Consider the following 15,994-nt stretch of genomic DNA (forward strand, 5'->3'; position numbering starts at 1 on the left):
GAATTCGCTTCAGTTTCGAATAAAATATTGCATTTCCCCAATGCATGACACGGCTTCAGCGACTAGTACTGGATCTGTTTCTGTTTCTGGTTCGGTTTCTGGTTCCTACTCCCGCCGACTCGAATCCTGGCGGGTTTTGCTTTAGACTTTAGCCTCCAGCTGAGGCCAAGTCACCCCCAGTTTTCCGCCAGTTTCCCGGGGCTTTTCCCCTTTCAACCCACCCGTTTACCCCCTCCCCGGCCAGCACGCATGAGCTGCGACTGGCGGAAATGGCAGTTTTTCCATTACGACTGCCAGTCCGCGCTCTTGGGGGCCTCTTTAACTGGCCGACACTTGGCGGACTGCCTCTCCGATTCCGATTCCGACTCTGACTTCTCCGGAGTCCTACGGAACCCTCCATTCCCACATCCCCCATCCGCCACGTATTACTTAATTTTTATGAAATATGAAGCACACAACAATCTCATTTCCAGCAGCGACAGTTGCACTTGGAAACAATGAGAAGTGCCATCAAATTTAGCTAAAATGCATTCTCAACTGAGCTTAAAATAATAAAACAAGACACTGGGGAATGCATGTTTTTTTTGGGCAGCGACTACTGGTTACCCTGTAAAAGCGGTCTTTTAGTTATGAAAATCTCCCGAAAACCATTTGAAATGACTAAAAATTGACTGAAGATTGAGCTTAAATTGAAACTATATTTTTAAGCAAACAATATTTAATATATAAAATTAAAAATATGTTCAGTATTTAAACATAATGTTTGAAGGGCATTTCATGGATTTTTAAAAAGGTTTTGTTATATATAAATTTTGAAAAGTTTTCCGTTAACTAAATATTGTGAATTTTTATATATCCTAAAAAATAAATATTCCATAAATACTATGAACCAATCTTAATAATTTTATATGTTTCATGCATTCAGACATTTGTTTCTCCGATTTGACCAAAGTGTTACTTTTACAATAAAATGCTAGCAAGTATTGCATATACCATCACCAAGTGAAGCAGAAACAAAAGCATTTTGCCATTTCGGGATGCTGTGTGGTCGGAACCAGCCGCAATTGCCGTAAAAACTATGGATATGCATGTGCTGGCTGTCATTGCATTGCAGTTTATCTTGAGGTGGGAGCGCGCGTGGAAGGATATCAGGATATCACTACAATGATTCGCTTCGTTTGCCTTTCGCCATGCAATCGCTGGCCCACCATCAGCATCAGCGAAAAGCGAAAAGCGAGCGGAGAACTGCGAGCTTCAAGCCAGCACACTTGCACTTTGGCACAGTGGCAAACGTGAACGGGAGCAAGAGAGCATGCACTGCACTTGGTAATGTATTCTTCCAATATTTTTTTATTTTATCTATGCATGAATTTATCGGATGTGTTAAGCAAATAAATAAATATTAAATTATATATATATTTAAATAGGATTTCAAACAAAGAAGTATGTTGATTTATACCTCAACTACAATAATAAATACCTTTTATAAGCTAACCAAAAAATATACTTAGAGAAGCTTTGTTCTGAAACATAATAATGGACTTGTTTTCTTATAAATTTATTCAATTTGTAGATACTTTTTAAAGTTATCTAAGCTCTTTAAAAACAGTTTTAAAATACACTAAGAATTTTCTTACAGTGTGGGAGGACCCAAGTCGTTGCCATTGCTTAAATGGTAACACTAAAATGCCACTCAAGGCAGTGGGTTGTGTGTGTATGGGTATGCAGGACGAGTATGCCAGTGGGTATGTGTGGGTGTGTGTGGGTGTGTGTGTGTGTGTGTGTGTGTGTGTTAGAGTGTGTTAGTGTGTGTAAGCGTGTGTAAGTGTGGTGGCAGGGCAAATATGCATTGCGGTTGTTACCAAATTGCATGCAGTTATGGCAAGCGCCTTGCGAAGGATGCGGCCAAAACGCAGACTTTGCCAGTGGAAGTGCAAAAGGGGGGCAGGCAGGATGCGAATGCATCTCCCCAAGCTGGGTGCTGCAAAAGGGGGGTGGTGGAGGTGGAGGGGAAGGCGCTTGCCGTCAAGGACTTCTGCGGTGCGAGGTGCGCTTGAGGATGAATTGCGGTGATGAGATTTTCACCGAGTTTACGCTAAAATCCCATCGGGGAATCTCTGGCAAATTGCAGCTTAGCACATTTATCAAAAAAAAATAAGGATAAGGATAAGAAAAGTGTGGGGTCGTTATAAAAAGTACATTTATTGCTACCAGCTCATTTGGTCAACAATTTAAACCTATTTACCATCTCTTATGATTCTAAATGTCAGAACAGAGAATCCTAGAATAAAATACTGCTAGCACTTATGTTTTTTAATATATACTTTTGAAGAATACGTTTAAGCTAACTAAATAACTATAATAAGAATAAATAATGGTAAATTAGTTATAAACCACCACGACTCCAAAGAATATTTTAAAGCAAAATATAAATAAAATACTTAATTAATTTCTTTACATATAAAATAAACGGTATTTATTATATGTGAACCTTTTCAATTATTCCACAAATACTAACGTTGGCTTTCAGGCAAGCCGAGCTGTTTTATTAGCATCATTAAAAATTACTTCAGGTAACTACAGACTGAAACAGAAATGAAGAAATTTATAAAATGACCCAATTTCCACACTCAAGCATGGCGCTTAAATCATATAAATTAGTCTCCTAATTTCCCCATTTTCCCATTTGAATTTACAAGGCGCCAGCACCTTTATCAGCTGGTAGTGAGACATCTATTATGATGAATTATGGGCCTCATCAAGCGTCATCGCCTTCGTTCCATGTTCTATCGCTGGAACGACCCTCGTCTGCCGGGGACCCCGAAAAAAAGGGATAGAAATAAAGGCCAGAGCGGGCAAAAGAAATTGCATCCTCTTCGCTGATTTCGAGTCTGCACGGGTGAGCGGAAATACTTTTTCTGCTTATCTACATGATAAAATCTAAGTGGCAACAGAAAATTTTGCGAACAAGAAAGAATAGAAGGAGCATGGCCAAAAGCCAGGCAGCAAAGGATTCAGACTCAAACTTAACTTCGGCTTCAGTTGGAATATGGTAATAAGTTTTATTATATATTATATGTGCGAATGTTGCCAGCGTTTTCCTTTCGCATTCGCAAAACCTATATGCGGACGCCATTTGGTGGCCAGAATGGGATATTAAAGTGCTGGCCATCGCCATATCTGCCGCTACGAATGATTTTATCAAATCTGCTGACGCTGAATTGATTTGGTTCGATTCCAGTCGATTCGATTTGATTTGATGTGCGCTTTGTGCAAATTTATGTGATGCGCTGCAGTTTCATAAATGCGTAGAGAGCCTGGCCACGAAACTGAGAACAAAAAAAAAAAAAAAAAAGGAGAAAAACTAAACCCATTTTCCATTCATTCAGTCGCTCATTCGCCTTTGCCATTTATTGATGGCATAATTTCCAACGCCCCGAAAATCCTTTGAAGCGGGGGGCTCGGTGGTGGGGGATTTGGGCACGAAACCGCCGGCAGGTTAAGTCCCCCCACATTTCTGCCGCCTGCCATCAACCATCATCTAGCACTCCAGGCGATAATCAGATTGAAGCCCTCGTGCATCTGCCAAGGCTCAGGTGTCGCTGACAGTGGGCCGATAACGTTAAATGTCAAATAAAAACCCTTTACTCAGTCAATAAGTTATCATTGGAAAAAAATATAGGTTAAGATAAACAACACAAAATATATAAAGCAAACTGCAACCATGCATTATTAAAATAAATATTAATATATAAATTCCATGTAAAATATTGTTTAAAATAATGCCCTCAAAAATCAAGAAATCTTTAGTTATTTTCATTTTTCAATCAACAATATGTTGAGAATATTCTGGAGTTAAAGCGTTTGAAACGACCGGCTACCGTGCTACCAGATTGTTCACGTAAGAAAAACTTTAAATCGATTTTCCCGAAAACATTTTTTTCGATGTTCGTGGACATCAGAACTCCAAATCCACTGAACCGATCCTTTTGAAGATTTTAACATTACTTCTTCACATAATTCTGCAGGTAATCACAAAGTTTTTTTTTATATTTTGTAATACCAAATTAACCGCGATTTTTTTAGGGTTGTTCACTTTAAAGTGCTCAAAAAAGAATAAAAAAATAAATATAAAGTATCAAATTAAAGGGAATGCAAAAAATTATTGATTTATACATTTTTTTTTTATTAAATACAAACCAACTAAACACTCCTGGAAAATACTAGAAAACCCACTTGATTTTTTGTGAATTTCCCCACAGACCACTAAAACTTAAAAACAGTAGAGTCAATTTCCGCTCAACGTTCATGACTTTTTGTTGGCCGAAACCGCTAGAATGCCTTGCAAATTGAGTTCCTGTTATAAGGGGGATTCCGTGACCAGCCCCATTGTTTCCCTCGATTCATGATTCCATTTTTCGCAGGGGTGGCGGTGACAATGTAGTTCAAGGGGGCTCGATGCGAATCAACTGGGGTCCGGGGGGCATTGTGCAAAGTCAGCGCACGACGCCGTTTTACAATTTAGCCGGGACATGACTGCTTTGTCTTCCTGGCACCAACGGGCATATATTCCCGCCGAAAAACGGAACACCAGACCCACAATCAACCACCAACGGTCCTAAGTATACAGAGCGCATTATGACTTAAAGTGCATGCAAATATTACGCATACGACGCGTTGTTAATTTGGCAAACATTAAAGTCAAAAGGGAAGGAAACCGAATGAGGCTGTTCTGAATAAATTTTACAAATTCTAAGCCTATTAGAAAATTGTATTTTAATTTTATATTATTTCTTATTAACACATACATTTTTTTCTTGCTAAAATTGTTTAAAATATCTTGAACAAATCAAGAAGCTCCTATTAAATTGATTACCATTTAATTTTACATGTAATTTTACTTTGCCGATATTAAATTTGAAAAATCACTGAACTGTAAAATACAGGGATCAATTGTGACACACAAACGTTTAAAAAAAATGTCATTTAATTGTCGTGGACGTAACGAAAGCCGGCGGTAATTGAATTAATTGAATAAACCATGCCTTCTGCATTTAAATTAAATTTGCAAAAATCAAGTTTGATTTTTTGTTTTTGTCTGCGAAGCATTCGCACTCTAGTAATTATGACTATTAACGAGGGAAGTCAGCAGAGCTGTTCAGTTGAATACCTCCACTCGACCCCCAAAGTTGAACTTGTGTTGTATGGCTTAATGCCTGGCTTGTCCTAATTAAATTACGCAAAACCATATCGCAGCTGGGGTAGTTCTTGTTATTTTTTATATAATTAAATAATTCATTGGTTGGCAGAGTTTTGTGACTGGCTTTTGCCTGTATTGCGGGAATAAAGTTTCTTTCGCTGTCGATATCAATATCGGAAAGCTGCTTCAGCTTCATCGGTTGTCAAGGTCCACCATTGGTACTGGTACTGTTATTGGTATTGGTGGCCCACCTCCGGTTGTCCTGGCAAAAGTCATTTCATTTCAGTTCGCTTCATTTCTGCTAGTATTTTCTATCTCCCCCGGGGGGTCATGCTCGCGATGGAGCTTCAATTTGACATTGACTTCGGTTTGGGGCATGGGGAATGGGGCATAAGGCATGTGGCATTTGGATTCGGATACGGATTCGGGGTGTCCTAGACAAATTGAATATCATCGAAGGACCGATGAGACTCCTCCGCCAGCGAGTTAATTAAGTGTGTTTGCGTGTCAGTCCTTGTGTTTTTGTGCGGTGGCCACATATTTATAGACGCGGTCCGCTGCTTGATTAAACAGACCTCCCGAATCGCACTCGGTTTTCTGTATTTTGTGGGTTTCTCTTCTCGCACACTCAGAGTAATTGGAGTGTTAAAATTTGCACTTTATATTATATTTTTTTTTCACAACATTTTTTAAGTTTTGGCTGTTTAAAAACAAGTTGAACATTTTTTTAAGGAAATGACAACTAAGAAAACGTCTTCATTGTGCGCTTTTAAATACCTACAAGTATGAGTTTACAGTTTTTAAAGCACTTGATTTGAATTTTTTTTCAATTTATTATTTTTAACAATTTAGTAACGGAAAGTGCCCATTTATTCTGGGAATTCGGTAAACTTAGTAGCTCAAGTTTCAAAAAATTTGTATTAATTCTTACGAGTGTACTTAGTACTTCATATCACTTTTATGTTTTTATCCCACTGGCTATTATTGATTGGTTGATTTGGTTTAAAAGTTATTTTTTTGAGAATACGTTTGTGAGTCTCGTTTATGTAATAATCATTTTTTCAAAGTAATTCAGAAATTCGTAATTTTTCACCAAGATTTTTCTGAAAGTACTGAAGAAATGGCAAAGTCGAATGAAAAGGCTTCAGTAAGACTGTCTTTTGCTTATTCAACTGACAAATTTCATTTGTATTGATTAGTCAGCTCCAGTTTGTGTGGGATTCTTGCCTCCTTGGGTTACACCGAATCGACTTGTCGTGGCCTGGGTATAGAGAGCCGAACCCAGCCACCTCGGGCTCAGAGTCAAAGTCTATTTTACATTTCAAAGTGTCAGACGCCATTAGAATTGCCGAGATCTGTTCCTTTTGCCGCCGGAGGAGGGGATGTGCCCTGCATGTCTATTAAATTCCAGGCGGCAGACAGTGCGTGAGAAAAGTGCTCGCCCACCCCTCAACGTCCCGCGTTCATTTCCGCATGAGACAGGGCGACAAGATTCCTATCACGCTGCGTATTATTATTGTTTTACTAATGTTGTTCGAAGTCCTTCGTCTTGGCCCCATTTATAAGTTATCGCACACTGAATTCGGCATTTACGCACTCGCCATATTTGCATAGCCATCGATTTAGGTTGCCAAATTTTGACTTTCGCTAATTAAAATTGAAATCGCATCGTTTGAGTGATGGGGATTGGAGCTCGAGAACAATTACCATTAATAATTAATGGCAATCTCAGGGTTTGAGTGACATGCGTCACTTCATCGATGTGCTGTGGTAATGAATGACTTACTGAGGCATTGCTATGCAGCGGATGCGCCAGGAAATAATATACTCTACTAAGTTATGAGTGGGAAAATGCAGCCATCAAAATATATACGAAATAATAAATAAACTTAATTTTAACCTTTACTTCACTTAATAAGTTTTCTAAGTGTAAATTCTAGTTTTAGCTTTAGCTTTGGAAATATGTTTTTTTATAGAATGCTTTATATCTTGGCATGGAAGTTTTTGCAAAGAAAACTCATCTTTAAAACTTTTAACTTTAACTTATTTATTTTAATTATATTTTCTTACTACATTTCTCTTCTCGCATTCTGTTTAAAAGAAATCAAAAACAATTTCTGTTTTAACCAACATAATTAAATTCTGACCTGAATTTTGACCTTTTGTGTTCAGCCACCTCAGAGTCAAGTGGCTGGTTCGCAGCCACCATTCAAATCGCACCTTTAATTAAGGCCAGAATGCAATTCGAAAGCGGCCTAGTGTAAGCCATTGCCTATTTGTCAGATATGCCAATTGTCAGTTGTGGAGCCTCTTTGCACAGTCATTATGTCGGCCGATTTCTAATGGAGATCCCATATCCCCGAATTCCGCTGCCATCCCCATTCCCATAGCCCATATTCATTCCGATGGCAAAACCAAATCAGATTCAGTTGTCAAACAGTCAGCGCAGTCAATGCAAATTATGTTTACATATGCAAAACGAGTTTGTCATATACGCAGGCACTCTTCATATATAGTATAATTATACACATGGTCGGCCAATGCATGTTAAGTCGTGTGTAAGCCGCTCGAATTTACACTGTTCCGGTAAATTATTTAACAATCGACCCGAGCCCACTTCCCTGAATGGATTCTTTAAAGGAGTGCAAATGATTGTTGAAACATTTTCCGCTGACCCGAAAAAAAAAACAATGCCAAAGCGTCACAGGCAGATTTGATTTCACATGTATCTGCACATATTTTATCCACAGCTGTCTACAAAATAATAGCAGTAGTTCTCTACTTTTTTTCCCGTTTTTTTGTTTAACCAGACCATTTTTAAAATATGACTAAAATGATTAACATATAAAACAGGGGAGTTTAATGTTAGGTTGAGGATTCAATTTCACACAACAACTTTTTTGTGTTTTCAGAACTATCAACTTTAAAGTGGACTACCAAAATATAATTTATAATATGTGATTTCTTAAAGATGCATATTTTATTGATAATTCAGAATAGTCCTTTAGATACGTACATTGAAATTACTTCAAGTCTAATAATAGCTTACACCTCAACGCATTTTCCTCATAACTACGTTGGAATATTCAGAATCTCTTCATATTTTTCGTGGTAATTATAAATTATAAAATATTTTGTTTAGACTTTTTCTAAAAAACATGCAAATATAATACTACCCCCTAGTATTTCGTACTCTGCTGTTGGTATTTGTGTGTTGCAATTCGTTTAGCGTGCATCTGAAATGCATTTGAATAGTTTTTTGGCAACATATCTAATGGAACCAAACAAAAAGAGTGGATATATGTGTGGAAATAAATTCTTGCTGTCCTGCGGTGGCCACATTTAGGAGACTATTCTAAAGGGGTTTAAAGTGGTGTTGTGGTGGGTAGTTCAAGCACACAACGAGCGACAGAGACAGACAGAGAGAGAGAGAGAGAGAGAGAGAGAGACATAGAGAAAGAGAGAGAGAGAGAGAGAGAGAGCGGCAGGCGGGGTAGTGGGTGGGTGGATTTTATTGGGTGGTTTCTGGGTGGTGGCAGTATTTTATGGAGGGGCACGCGCGAGCACAGACTAAAGTTTCACTGGGGGGCAGGCGAAAAAAAAAGGCGTAAAAGTTGGCAATACTTACGCGTATTATCTTCTGATCACGTATTATCTTGCGTATGCAATTGACGATGAACGTAATGACCATTCCGCCGAGTATCAGGCCAAACACAATCACGATGATGACCACATGCTCCGATTGGCCGGCTGCCTCGCCCTGCAAAAAGACACAGAATCAGTCGGAGGAGTCGGTTTAATTGCCATTTTAATTGCATTATCGAATTACCAAGCCGTTTGCAAAGTATCGTACTCGGGCTTGGGCTCGGATCTAAATAATCAAAGTGTGGCCTTCCCTTCGCCACTTAATTGAGTGTTCGTGCACAATACCAATCGCCAACTAATTACTATTGGCTGTTGCAGGAAGCATTTAACGTGAAATTAGCTTAGACAATCAGTTTTGATTTGATTAAGCCTTCTTCTTTTAATTCTAATCATTTAAAAACTGTATAAAAATTACTCTATAAGAAAATTAATTAAATTAAATATTCAAGCCCTCTTACAAAAGAAATTTATTAATTTATAAAGATATATATGTTGTGACTAACGCTTAAACTATGAGTTCTTAACCTGCGGCGCTTGGCTATTAACTCTCAATAAATAAATATATAATTAATTAGACAAAAAAAAACATTAAATAAAATTCCATAGAATTAATTGGCCAAATAAATTTAAATTAATTGGTTCAACCCACATTTACCACCTGTTGAGCTCAACATTCTGACTTAAAATATACCAGATTTTTATGAGTATCTTTGGCCATTATTAGCCGCCTTCAGATGGCCTTTCTGTCGTCATAAATTATACGCGCCCAGTAAACACAGCATAGAGATTGGCCCAATTTTAATGTCGGCCAATTAAATAAACATAACGTGTGCATGCGCTTGATTGAGCTTTGGATTGAAGCCTGCCTACACACACACACACACACACACACACACATTCATTTAATATCGTTTGAGCAAATTAGAAACCATAAACCGAAACCAGCCAATTGCACATCGAAATCAAAAAAACTACAAATTCAAATTCGAATACTGGTCAATGCAAATGGCCTCAAATGGGCCTCAATCGCAATTACATATAAAGTTACGAATAATTATGGAAGCATTTGGCAAACCCAAATATCAATTCACTTTAATTGGCAAGATATTGAACGGCCTGCAAAATGAAATCTGCCCATGTGGCGCGAAAATTAAATCGAGACATTTAGCCAAAATTAAATAATATAGTTTGAATAAATGTGTTTGCTTTGGCCAGCCGAAATTGCAATAATTATTAAAAAGGTTTATTCAAGGGCTGTGTTTTCTAATGGAGTGCTTATGTTGGTTCTCTGATTGACAATTTATGGATTTTCAGTTTGATACTCTTTTTTGAACTGGCACAAAAGTGATTGTAAGGGCCTTAATTAAATAGTTCCTAACATTTATATAATGAGACTTCTTAGGAGAATTATATTTATTTTAACAGATTTTATATGCCTATAAAATTCAGTTTAATGATGTTTTATTATTCGCTCGTTGGCTTTTTTGTAGAAATCTCACTTGTATTGAGTTAGTTTTGTTATTAGCCCTCACAAATTTATTTGTCAATGAGCTTTAGGTTTATGTATTTATTGATTCGAATAATGAACGCACAAAATCAAATATTTACAAATATAATTAGGTTTAATGATGAATTTATTGTAAAGTGAAAAGCGAAAACAATACGATAAAATGGGTTTAAAACGAGTTTAGACTCTATCATGCATGTTTCCAGCTATTATATTAATAGATTGAAATAAATTGTAAAAGTTTTAAAAAGGTTTTATTGCTGTTTTTTTTCTTTATGTTACTAATCAGGTTCATACTCTGGCCATTGTGAGTAAACAATTTGTAATGCATGTAATTCCTGAATACCATTGGAGTAGAGATTTTTCCCACCCGCTGTGTTTTATGTCCGGCTATTTTTCCAATGGCGTTACAACCTCATTTTGGTGAGTAGAAAGTAGAAAGTGGCAAGTGGAAAGTGGCTTAGATGGCGCTGCATGAATCATTCCCTGTGATGTGTCGGTGGGGCGGGCAACTTAATTCCGCTGACTTTATCAAATCTAATGATCTAATGCGCTGATGTTCAACTTCTGCGCTGCTGGGGGATGCCCTGCAAATAACTGTTATTTACGGCTAACGAACAAGCCCCGAAACGAACAACAACACATACAACAAGGCCTTTCCTGTAACACAAACCTCAAACTTTGCCAAACAAAACTTATTTGACCAACTTTGTTTGTGTGTGCTTGTGCCGGTGTGTGTGTGTGCGTTCGTTAGTGTGTGTGTGTGTGTACGTGAGTATTTTTGGGTGTTGCCATCATCGGCGTGTCGAGCATACTTATAATGAGCGGGGTAAAGGGGAGCTTAGGGGTCAGAGGTCACGGGGTCAGAGGGGTGCCGGTTTGAAGTCGGGGCAAACGAGCACTGGCCTATAATTAGATGCACGTACCAACGGCCCCGTTTCGTGTGCGACTGCACTGAGAGAAAATAGTATATGCTCTGGTGTCCCATAAATCACTTTCAATCGAAAGTTAAGTCTTAGTTTATAAGAAAACCAATTTAAATGCATTTTTTAAAAGTCTTCCTAGCGATTAGTTTAAAAAGCGATAAAAATTACTAAAAGAGTACTGAATATCAAACTCTTGTATTACTTAACTTAATAACTTAACTAGAAGTGTAGTATTTTACTGAAAAATAATTGCTAATATAATGTTATATGTTTTGGTAAATGTTGTAGATCTCTAAAAGAGCCCTGAATATTTAACTTTTAATAATTTAACTAGAAATGTTATATTTTAATAAAAAAATAATTGTAATATACTGTACTGGTAAAACCAGTTAAGATGTTCATACTTAGGCGTTTCTCTGCATAGGCGTGTCACTTACCGTACAGCCCTCCTCGTCCCATCGAAATTTACAATTGTCTAGCTGATTACATTTTAAATCCTTTGATATGCAGGTCGCGTCCTCGCAATCGTACTCGTCCTCGGTGCAGGCTGCCACAAAAAAAAAAAAAAATAATAAAAATGGAAGGGAGAGGAACATTTGAGAGTTAGAGAAAGTTGTACAAAAATTTGGCATAAAATGGCACTTAAAGTGAGAGGACGAGACAAGCGACTAATATTGCTAAAATGGCTAAAACGCCAATCAAAGCACAAATCGCACAGTGGAATAAACAATTGAATTCAATTGAAAGTGCTCTCCACTGGAGATGAGTGGAAATCGGATGCATAAAATTTATATTGTCATTCGAACGCCATTCAGCAGACAAATCAATATGGTTTTTATTGACATGGCATGGCGATTGAGTTTGGGAGCAATATTTTGCCGGCGATTGATATTAATTTGAAAATATGACCACATATTGTAAAGAAAATATTGGGTTTACATTTTATATTTCAAGTAGTTGTAGTAGAGACAAATAAAATGGAAGTCAAAATATGATATGATATGTTTTTTACTTTTTAGTTTAAGCAATACTGTTTAATCGATTTTATTTATTTTATACAATTAACTTTCGATATATTAATCACATCTTTAATCCTTTTAAAAACCCTTAAATTTAAAAGCAAACCTTTTAATATGCTGTTTTATTGAATACTATAAAATTTAGCTTTGAATTCGGTTCGTTTTATTTTATCGAATCGAAACGAACCGAAATCGATTCAACATTAAATTGAATGCCAATTCAATTTGACTTAAAGCTTCGATCAATTGTGAACTTTAAATTGATGGACTTTCCACAGTGCAGCCATTGAAAGGCGACGATGGGCGAGACCACAAAGCAAATGCACGTAATCTCCGACATAAATCGCTCAACCAACAACAATAATTGCCGATGCTGGCAGTCGAAGTAGATGGAGCCAAAGGAGCAGGAGCAGGAGCAGTACCAGAAGTAGTAGGAACTGGAGCAGAAGGAGCTGGTGTCGGAGGTCCTGGAGACTTGGATTCGGATTCGGATTCGGTTTCGGGGCCCCACTTTGGCTGCCTTAAAGTAAACAATGCTGGCCCGGGGACAAAGGACAATCGTTGAATGACAAAAGAGTGCTTAGCCTTTTGCCGCTGGCAACTGGCGGCAATCACGCAGGACCTCCGCCTCCTGCTTTTCCTTTGGACATTCAGACATTTGGGAAGACAGACAGACAGACAGGCAGACAGACAAACAGACAGACAGACAGATGGGATATGGTGGCTGGTGGAGATAGTTGGTTAGACAAGCGACTCCTTCTCCTGCCCATTTGGCAGTCGATGAAACCTCGCCGGGATTCGGGGCCAGCTTAGCACCGGATTGCCCCAGGATTTCGAGCATGCCTTTGTACTTTGCGCCCCGGCCATTTGTTGCCAATTCGAGGGATTTGCCACCGCCATCAAAGGGCCCTCAACTTGACTTGAAATCGGGCAAAAGAATCGGGCAGAATTGGACTTACCAGCTCCTCGGTCTCGAAACGCCGTGTACAGAATGCCGAATGTCGAGTTAATCGCGATTTGATCTGCGTAAAAGCGCAAGTGCAGGATGTTTGACTCCGCCGTAATACTCTCGCCCGCCGAACCGCAAAAGTTCTTAACCCTGCAACGGAAATTTGGGTATGTAAGTTGTAGCCAGGGTGATAATATGGTAGAAATGCTATTAGTAAAGCCATCTGAAAGGGAATGGCTTATTAGTTTGGTTACCAACTACAAATGAGACATATCATCATGATATTGTTTTTTTTAGTAATGAGTTACTTATTCTAGTGAACAACATTTCTTAATTGTTATAAATGAAACAGAATAAACCAAAAGTGACGATACATTAAATATCGATCATAACTTATTTTAGAATAACCTATACCTATAGAATAACAATCATAAATAAGCTGCAAAATGGACAACGATAAATATTTTGTTGAAATCACATTAGTATCGGTTAGATGACTGGGTAATTAATTATCCACTGATTGATATAATCTATTGCAGCAAAGCCTATTACATTGCCAAAACATTTTGCCACAAAATGAAGCCTTAACTTGCAGTCAACGAGTCTGCCTTTCGTTAAATATTTGGCCATCGATAGCACACACATAATCGATAAATAAATAATTTATAATATGGCTTAAATAATGACGTTCACTGAATATTGTATTTATGTTCATTTGGTGCTGTCTGTGGCTCCGGGTATATTTTCTTTACGGCAGCATTTCAACGCATTTTACGCCGGCTGGCATTTTCTCGGAAAATCTGATTGTGGAAAGGCGTTTCGGTTCGGTTCGGGCGTTGCGTGTGGCCACCCGTCGTGTGCGATAAATTGTTACGAAAAATGAATTTAAATGAAAGTGACAAAGGCATTAAATCAATGGCTAAAAAGACAGGGGTGTGCGGCCACCCACAGAATTTACCATTTACCATTTGCCATTTTCCATTTTCCAAGAGCGGAAAACGCCAGTCAGTCAGTCAGTCAATCAATTTGAGTGTTGTCCCGAGCAGCGCGGCAATAGCAACAAGTGGAAATGTATTGGCGCGTTAAAAGCGGATGTCAATGCGTGTCGAAGATGCCGTGGTGGCGAGTCCTTCGGTCCTTCAGTTCTACACTCAGTCAGTCAGTCAACCGGGAGATGACGAAATACTCTCAGTGGTACTCGTACTTGTATCACCGGGGAAAAGTACGAAGGAGATTGGTTGTGCGAGTCAAAGGCGACACCACTTCCGCTCGCGTACAATTTACTTTTGGCCGGTAATAAATTGAAAATTTGCTTTGGCCCAGGACGCGGGCTTTGATCTCGCGTTTTCGGCAATGCGGAAATTGGTTTGCGGCATTGCGTATACGCTAGCCGACATTGCGTATACGCCAGCGACCGGCTGCATTCAACGGCCCCGCGATGTCAATTTCATCCGCGCGCTGCGGCGTTCGACGAAATGTCATTAAGCCGCGCGTATCGGGAGTACTCACCTCAATGGCATCACCGTCTGCTCGGGGAAAATGTCCAAAAGTTGGTCTCGCAATCGTTCGGCTTGCTCAGCTTGAAGTCCAGAAATTTGAGAAATATCTTAAAGAAGAAGAGCAACAGAGAAATCATTACTTACCGGCTGAATGAGCTGCACTACAAACTCTTTTAAATTGATTACAAAGAACAAAAATCTGAAACAAACACCTTAAAAGGAAGTAGGGTTTGAAAATCATTTATAATCGTTTCTAAAAGTATGGAACAATATATATAGAATTCCAAATTTCCAAAAAATACTACTAAAGACGAAGTTATTTATTTTTTGAAAGCATACTTTTGAACACCTTTAAAATTATTTCTGTCCCAAGTTTGTTTTACTATAGTGTTTTAGAAATATGATTTCGAATACAATTAAGGTCCCACAAAATCGACTCTTACCTTCCAGTTTTCCTTGACCTGAATGCGCCAGATGCAGTCTAAGGCGATTTTGTTGCGGATAACCTGCTCCCGGATGTCAGCCGGCACATCCGTGGAGTTGATGAAACCCTCGTAGCCGTCCTTGTCGATGGTGCAGTTGAGATCCGTGCTGGGCGCATCCCGATTCCGGTCCATGTACTCGTAGACGGCACTGAAGCCCGTGTACTCGATGGTCTCGTCCGAGTGGAAGTGCAGCCACAGGTAGCGCTCCTTGGAGGTGATCTCTGGCGGAAAATCGGTGCCGCAGTATTTGCCGATCAGTGTCGAAAAGCCGTACTGGCCATCTCGTATCTGCAAAGATACATGGATTCCGCTCGTTAGTTCAACCAACTGGGTGTAAGCCGAACCCGACCGGCAGTTTGTCTTGGCCTAAACCGCTTTGGCCGGGGCTGCATTCAAATCAGGCTTAAGACTTGCAGCACAGAGACAACATTCAATTAAAACTTGCCATTTTTCGGTGCACTAGCAGTAGCAGTGGCAACGGCAACGACAACGGCCGTAGTATCAAGGAAAAGTCGTAAAGGAAACAAATCGAAAACTTTGCAAGTCCGCCCAAGACCGAGAAAAGCCGAGCAACTAAGCAAGTTTTTGTTTCGCCCCTTTTTTATGCCTTGGCTTCAGTATGCAACAAAAAGTTGGTCTTTTTTTTATGCGCTGACCCTTTCAAGTTGGTTATGCCGGGTTTTGCTACACGGCAAGAAAATAGCACCATAAAATAGTGATCAAATCAAATTTCTTTAGTCTAAGCAATAAAGCGATTACTAACA

General features: G+C 38.8%; 1 protein-coding gene across 1 annotated transcript in view; it reads right to left on the minus strand.

Moving 5' to 3' along the window:
• LOC128264611 (uncharacterized) overlaps positions 1–15,994 on the minus strand; it is an 84,468-nt gene that overhangs the window by 15,600 nt on the left and 52,874 nt on the right. Inside the window, 6 exon segments of the mRNA XM_053000185.1 lie at positions 8,829–8,960; positions 11,716–11,825; positions 13,257–13,396; positions 14,756–14,792; positions 14,795–14,852; positions 15,189–15,518. Of these exon segments, the coding sequence (XP_052856145.1) occupies positions 8,829–8,960; positions 11,716–11,825; positions 13,257–13,396; positions 14,756–14,792; positions 14,795–14,852; positions 15,189–15,518 (807 nt within the window).

This window comes from Drosophila gunungcola, unplaced genomic scaffold (genome assembly GCF_025200985.1).
Source record: "Drosophila gunungcola strain Sukarami unplaced genomic scaffold, Dgunungcola_SK_2 000075F, whole genome shotgun sequence".
NCBI lineage: Eukaryota > Metazoa > Arthropoda > Insecta > Diptera > Drosophilidae > Drosophila > Drosophila gunungcola.